Below are 8,160 nucleotides of genomic sequence, written 5' to 3'. Positions count from 1 at the left end.
CCCAGGCCAGTGGCCGCTAGCTAAGATTGTTGCGCTGCACCCCGGAAAGGACAACATTGTTCGAGTGGTATCATTATTAACGGCAGACAGAAAGACGATCACTCGTCCGGTTGTTAGAATAGCTCTACTACCCACTAACGAATAGTGTTAAAATAACGAAGTTATTTCAAGGTAGCCGGGATGTTTACGCATATATATCAGTCGTCATCCAACAAGTTGAACAACAAAACATTTACTAACACCGACGCCTCAGTAAACGTTAGTTGGGTTTGTTTTGTTTGACAGTTTGTTATTAAAAAAGAAGAAGAAGAGATAAAACCACGTGAAATACAACCAATTTTACAGCACAAAGAACGACACAGAAAAGAGCAGTATTGCTATTTAGTTTAGCAATTAGAAACACCAGAAAGTCCGAAAGCAGCATCCTGCATCAACAATCCCGTTCCTGTTTAATGTTTTTTGCTCTCTCCTCTCTCTCACAGAGACGGAATAAATCCTCAGGAATTCAAAGCCTCTTAAAGCTATTACAACATCTCCATTCCGTTCCAAATATTGTTGGTCAAAGTCATATAAGTTAATATCAATGGTAATTTTGTTAGTGACCAACTTTATTACTCATGTAAAAATTTGTCTGCATTGTTTCACATCAATCTGTGTTTAGGTCGAACCATCATTTTGGTGCTCTTCAGGGAATAATATTGTCCACGAAAATAAAGCCAGTTAATGCCTACATCCATGCGATTGGTTTTGCCTTTGATATATTCTCCGTTCAAATGACTACAGAATCAAAGAAAAGAAACAAGCAAACGGTTAGTAAATATTATGCCACTACCAGAAATAGCTTCAATCCATAGTACCTAAAAACACAGAAGAAACTGTGAAACCACCATGCGCCACCGAACTTTTTGGCACATTTTGAATCATTGTCCTGATCGTATGTTGAAAATATTTCTTCCTTGTGATGGGTAAAAGAGTCACCCGCAGTGCCAGAATATTGACCGACCGATTTTAAGATGTATTTCTCACTTTCATCTCCGATTTTAAAATCATCGTAATGTGCATACGCGATCACGCCTTCGTAGTCTTCCAACACGATGAGCAGCTCGTGTCGCTGGGTTTTCACGATCATGTGTAGCTTTTCCAACCCTAGCCAGTGTTCGCCGCGTAGATCACCAAATCCTTGCTTATACTCGGTCCAGTTGCGAGAGAAACTGACCGAACCGTTGAACCTTCGCTGGAAAATGATCCAATTGTCACCGTATCCATGATTATTCGTCCAGTCGCGAGATACTGCAAAAGTTATGTCTTTGGATGGATCCGGCCGCAAGAAGTAGACTCCCGTGTATTCTGGAAATTGTCCAAACTTGTGGTTTAGATTGATCATTTCTTGTTTAGTCGATGTTTGGAAGCTTTGCAATTGTTCCGAAACTTTTCTCAAAGATTCGTTTGTTTCATTTTGCGCAATAAATAAGCTGCTGACATCTCGTTTCATTTCACCGACACGATCGTCCAACACTTTTATTTTGTCACTCAAGCTTTGTAACAAAAGCTCCACGCGCTGTAATACAAGCGATTCAGCTGTAGCCTTGAGCTCGTCCAATGGAACAGATGGATTGTTGGGAGGATGTTCTGTAACCGCCACGCCAATAATCACGGAAAGCAACACAATGCACCAATTTACAGCCATTTTAAGCACAAGACAGAGCCTACGATCGCAATCGTACAACGCACAGCACCACACTAAACTGTGGTTCGGAAATGATGAAACTTAAATGTTCTCTCGTTATCGCGGTGCTTACTTTTACTTCACATCAAGGGTCTTTTCGATTAACTCTTGGCATGATAAAGAATTAAAATTAAACCACTCCGTGTGTACACTATCTCTAATTACCAGCATGTGTTGTTGAGCATAGGTCAGCTTAGGTCATGACCAAGTCAGTTCAACACAATTTGTTTGCAATATAAATCTTACCAAATAAGCTGCTACTACGTAGATGTCCTACCAATTGCGGAGTTACCACTGAGCTCTGTTAAATAATCGCTTGCACTCGTGTAATACGAAGGAAACAAAAAGAAATCCCGTGATAATGAATTGGCAACCAAGAGTGTTGGACCGTGTGCGGTTTGGAAGACTTACTTGTGGAGCCTGATAAGTAAGTGGTAAATCAAATCGCATAGTTCATAGAGTCTGACTTAACATGACTTCCGCTTTCGACCGAAATTTCGATTAGACAGTATCATTCTGACACTGCGGCGACAAAATTATAGCCTCTTCCAGATGTTTCTCTATGGGCTGAAGATGAAGTATCACCTTTTGTTATTTGTTACATAATTAAATCACATTCAAAAGTGCCTGAAAAAAAGCTTGAATCGATGAAAATAGAATGATATAGTCATCAGCAGGTACCCCATTATGATAAATTACTTGATTAGTTAGATAATTAGTTTTACAAATTGTGAACAGACAGGACATATTGGAGCGGCTTTGTGGTGTATTAAGAGCGGCGCCGGTCTTCACATGACACTACCGATCTAAAATCACATCCGGATCAATCTTTCGTACGCAGGACTAACTATCCGGCCAGGGGTAAATAATGTCAAAGAAAGTCAAGAATCGCTCTCTTCTCTTCTTCTTTAAGAATTCTCTTCTTCAAGAATCTCTTGAGGTTCTTGTGCCGACAGAGAAAAAGTGGTGAAGAACTGTATCCCTGGATTCATGATGAGACCCGGGCAAACAAGTCATCACCTCTTTTTGTGGTGTTGGAGTAACGTTTTTTTTCCAAATTTTGATAAATTAGTAACATCGAGCATAAAACATTGTAAACAATACACTCTAAATTACTTCTACCCAAAATTACCAAAGGATGCCGGAATATGATATTGGACACCCTCATCATCGTAATTCTATGCAGTAAAAATCATGCTAAATAAAACAAAAAATTAAATTAAAAAACGAGTTGCTAACAAACCTTTAAGTAAACCAATCTGACATGAGCTAATAGTGGAGTGAGAGTTTTCCTCCATACAACAACACAATCTAGAAACAATTTACGGAAGCTTTGCTGTGTGTTTTCACACCATAAACACGCTGGTTCGCGTAAAGAGCGAGTAATGAAAACTCAAATTATGTACGTTTACCTAACATTTATCAAGTGCTAATTGTTTTTTAAGCTTCTCACTCGTCATGGGTTCCCCTAGGATTGTTTCTGTGGTTTTCCCTTTTTTTTGTCTTGCCACAACAGTAAAGGGGGAATTGCTTTAATATTCTGACTTTTCACCTTGTAATAGACAATCGGGTTCACGATTATATCGCAGCAACATCTCCAAAACGAAGGGTAGCTATGCTCCTTTTGCTTAAACTTCAGCTCACCACAACATCCCCTTGGGCAATTGCACTCCAAATCCGTTCCGATGCACAGGTTAACTGTGCTCAGTGGCAACGTATTATTCTTGGTGTTTTCTTGTATTTTCGTCCATTCTCTCATTTTCCCTCTCCGTGCTGGAAGGGGAATTTCGTTTCGCTTGATGGAAGTTTATCATCCGTAGCTCATTACAAAAAATGTGATTTTTTCCTCATTTTTGTCTCTGCTCCAGCTGCATGTTTTACACGTTGTACGGGTGGGAAAATCGTGGAATGAAGGAAACGTTCGGATATATAAAAAAAGAATGTCATTTTTAAAATCCTTCTTTTCCTTCTACGCCAAGACAGCAGAGCAAGAATTATGTGTGTGTGTATGTGTTGAGGGTTGTTTTGAAGAAATGAAAAATTTAGAAAACAAGAATGGCGAAGTTTTTCTCCGTTAAAACGCGAATTCTCTCACACACAATTTTTCAAACAAACAAACAAAAAAGGCAAATGTCCATAATGTAATTTCTTATCTTGCATGGAAATGATCCAAATAAGTGTGCAAAGATGAATATCAACAGCCAGTTGTCATTCTGGTGAATTTTTGGTGCATCCGCCTGAAGAAGAATATGTATGATTAAAAATGTGTTTGCCCAACATAAATATTTAGCAACAAATTATATCGCTGAAATGTGTTTCACTCACATTGCGTTCTTATCGTACCATTCGGATCTTGCTATTCTATGCTTTTTGTTCAAGGAACCTGGATCCCATGGCTTTGAACAGTACTACGCGGGTGGTAGATCAAGGGCTAAGGGAATGCAAATTAGCTTCCAGCCTTAACGCAGCAGTGGAAGGCTTTCAATGTCAATCATACCGTCAAGGAGGCAAGCATGAAAGTATATTATGTTTACGGTTCCTATATACTCATCCTTACCGACGCTTGGCAAGGTTCCGGTTTCCTACAAACCGTGGCTCGGTTTATGCGGCTATAGACGTTATTGCTTATTATTATTATTACGATCCTTTCTCTGGTTTCTCAATTCTAGGCGCCTCGGATCATTCGAGTGATCTTCCGACCGCCGGATACCGGAACCAAATCTATTCGTTAATGCTGCTGTCAACTGCAGCTAAGCTCTTCGCTCAGAATCGTTTTATGTTTCGTTTGTCTTACTCGAAACCCCTTTCAGGCAGGAGTGGATGTGCAATGAAACTTGAGACCCGCACCGATAGACCACCTACAGCACTATTGATTGTATCTTTATTACATTACAAATTCATTTGTGATCTTTTGCATGTAAACTCATTCATTTCGATTTTGTTGTATGCTACCAGCAATTCTGCAGCATATCACAGTTTGGAATGTGAAACTCAGCCAAGTTTCAACAATAAACGACACTCAGCATGGTCCGGTAAAGAAAACATCCAAATTGCAAAGTAAAAAAACCGTACCTCTCTGCTCATCCGTGCTCCGTTAGACGATCGAAGCCCTCCTGCCCGACCGTTCTGGACACTTCCGCCGTTTCAGCTGGACACCAGATGTTTGCAATAAAAATGGCAACCGGAACGATGGCAACGGCAACACTCCGATCCCGAAGGGCCAACCTCCAATCCCCATTTAAAAAGGGGCCCTATGGAGAGTGTGCGACCCATACCCATACAGTTGGAATGCATCGGTTATGGTTCGGGACGGGGAATTATTTACCATTCACGTCAAACGAACGGCACACGGACGGTTTGCCCCTAGAACAAAACGCTCGATCACCACCGATCGGGGTAACTCTGTATGTGAGATATTTTTAAGCCGTACACAAGCAATGCCCTGTGTTTTTGGTGTTAGTTTCCGAGAACTATTCACCAGCTTACAAGTGGCGTATGTTGCAAAATGTCACAACGGATGTAACCTGCACCGCATAAGGTGTGCTGTTGTGATGCGAGGTTGTCGGTTGCTGGGTATGAAATGTGGTCGTTAAATTAATGTAAGTGCTCGCTGACAGCATGCTGACCGGTGGTGTGGATGCACATCTTAATGCCTCACAGTCAAAAGCGAGAAATATATTTCTAATCGTATTAAGAGAAAGAACCATTCATCGTGATAAACAAGTAACATCCTATAAAAAAAAATAGTATTTCATGTTTTCCAACAAAATACATAAATATATAAATAGCTTTTTTTATTGTTAAATATTTCATTAATGTTGATAATAACATACTGTACAGTTCATAACAAAAACTATATGGCTACGACATACTCAAAAAGATTTGCTTTCGCCTTTTGTCCATCTAGTATATTATGTTCGTTTTTTTACCATTGTACAATAAAAAAAAGCAACCAGATGTTACAATAATAATAACAAGTCATTTAAATGCTTTAGAATACCTTTAATCCTTTTATAATATTGCGCAAATTGAAACCCCTTAAACAAATTCAAATCGAAAATTTGTATACAGTTTGAGTAACTATTTTTCGTGACTGGCAGTGTAGTTAAGTTCCACGGAGTAATTATGAATCCGCTTTATGAAAATATGAGTAAGGATAGGAGTGTAAAAAATTGCAATAAGCTTACAAAAAAATGCATTTCTACTCATATTTAGTACTTTCTATCTGTTCTCCACTTCTATTTTATTGCATTATTTTTTTAAATTGCGGACGTATGTTGCGTAATGTTGCGAACTGTAATGAATTGATAATATTATTTATGTATTGTTGTTATATACATACTGTTAAATTAATTAATCAATAATAATTTCAAACTAATACATAAAAATGCAGCTTTCCCTTGATTTACTGACATCGAAGGACACAGCAGGCAATTAATGTGACGAGTATGAAACTCAGACAGTTGCCAACAATGGGTGCATTCGCCACTTTGGTGCATTACTGGTTAGAAAATAAGACGTAAAACTGTTACCCTTAAAAGTGACACATTCATCAATACGCATCGTTCCATTTGATGGTCTGTATTTGCACTGTATGTACTGGTTTGGTAGAAGCTAATGCAAAACAAAAAAACAAAAGCAACTCCTCAAGGCTCAAGATACGTGATTGTATAACATCTAGAGCGTACCAGCATAGGCGGAGGCAGACAGTAACAGTCGGTGCAGGTGCAGTCAGCGTGTCTCGACCGTTTCAGCCGTGCCAAGCCGAAACGTTCCCGCCGCCAGATGTACTTGCACAAACAGAACGATCCACGTCTTATCGGTCGCGTGAGCACAGCACAGCATCCAGACATTTCCCGAAGAGAAAAAAAGCATACATCTGTCGAAATCGAAACGTTAGAAAAAGTGGTAGGACATGTGTAATTTCCATTGGTGCTATGATTCGTTTTATTTACTCTGCCTGTTTGCCTGTTGCAACGCGCAATGCAATTCTTCAAAGCGTCGTTTGGTTGCCTTGCAATCATGTTTGTGGATCTACTGATTTTTTGGCTATTGTTGGTGGGTGTTGTTGCAGACAGCAGGTTTTTTTAGCTTTGAACTTACCGTACCGTTTTCGTTTTAGCTCGCTAAAATTATTTTATTCGCAACACTTGAGTGTAGATGAAAGGGTGTTTTAGTTTGTCTTCCTTTTGTGCGTCGTGTTGATCGCAAATGTTTCTCCAACAGTCTGGCAAAGCGGAAATGGGAATATTATACTAACGAAAATAGGCTGTTAGATGTTAGATGTTCATTCAGCTGAAGATGGTCGCACATTTGGTTCGGCAATCAAACTAATCAAAGCAATGAATTTTTTTTACTGTACCATTCCTTCAACCCTATAATCCAATGGCAATTGCTCAAGAAATTTAAATTCGAGAGGAAGCCGTTTTTGAAGGAAAATCCAAAAAGACGCTTTCAGGTTATAAATTCAAATAATATCTTTGGCACTGGTACTTAAATTTAAGCGTACAAGTTACAAAGCGATAGGCTATTGTGTGAATATTGCACTAGTGCTAGCCGTTATATCCTCAATAATAGCCTGCAGTTGTTTTTTTTAATGTGACTGAAGACAGATGCTTTTCTAAGTCATAAACGAATAATTTAATTCTGTTCTTTCAAAATCACGACCCTTATCTGGACAGGGGACCATTGCTATTTAGTATGCCACTAATCCCTTTACTATTTGTCGCCACCGCAAGGCATAATGCGCACTAAGCTATTTAAAGCCGGGTCGATCGTCGATCGGACGATCAATCGATCGGCAAATAGAAATAAAAATAATCAAATGAAAAAGTGCTGATTACGATCGGTCAGCAGTAATTTTGCATAAAAAATTATATGTTGTGCAATTATAGGTGTCATTTCGACCAAACGAAACGAATCGGAATCATTGCTCTCTAGTCGGCGTGAATTATTATTACACTAATGATTACATTTTATAAAAGTTAGGTTTCGGCAAATATGTGTAAAAATTTCAAACAGCACTAACAGCTCCTATGACTGTATACCTCATTGTAACTCTGCTTTCATTTTTGCATGGCCAAAACGGATGTACGGATCAAATATTTAAAAAGATATGTACGTTGGTTACATTCGTAAAGCTAAACATGGCGCACTTGTAATTGAATTTTCATATTATTCCCAGTCATATCTCTGCTTCTAGACGATCATTGGCAAGTCATGCGCTTCCTCCTCGAGAATCCAGCACATGCCTAGTAATGATCGCTATATGGATCGAGTCCACACCTAAAATGTAGGTAAATAGTACAACACACATGGTGATTCAAAGTGATAAAAGCACATGGATGATTGAAAGACTTTAAACGAAATGTGTATTTAACATTTATTGAATTACGGTAGGTGAATTATTTCCAAGTTTCATTCTGGTTTCATAT

General features: G+C 38.9%; 1 protein-coding gene across 1 annotated transcript; it reads right to left on the bottom strand.

The window, feature by feature from the left end:
- Window positions 1–641: 641 nt before the first annotated feature.
- LOC128718485 (microfibril-associated glycoprotein 4-like) lies at window positions 642–1,687 on the bottom strand. Its single transcript, XM_053812106.1, has 2 exons — window positions 858–1,687; window positions 642–777 (listed from the first exon to the last, which is right to left on the bottom strand). Exons 1-2 carry the CDS (start codon window positions 1,685–1,687, stop codon window positions 642–644), a joined length of 966 nt encoding a protein of 321 aa, XP_053668081.1.
- Between the last annotated feature and the right edge of the window lie 6,473 nt (window positions 1,688–8,160).

Source organism: Anopheles marshallii, chromosome 2 (genome assembly GCF_943734725.1).
Source record: "Anopheles marshallii chromosome 2, idAnoMarsDA_429_01, whole genome shotgun sequence".
NCBI classification, from domain to species: Eukaryota; Metazoa; Arthropoda; class Insecta; order Diptera; family Culicidae; genus Anopheles; species Anopheles marshallii.
Note: the sequence above shows the minus strand (reverse complement) of the source record. Positions and strands in the feature narration are given on the sequence as shown.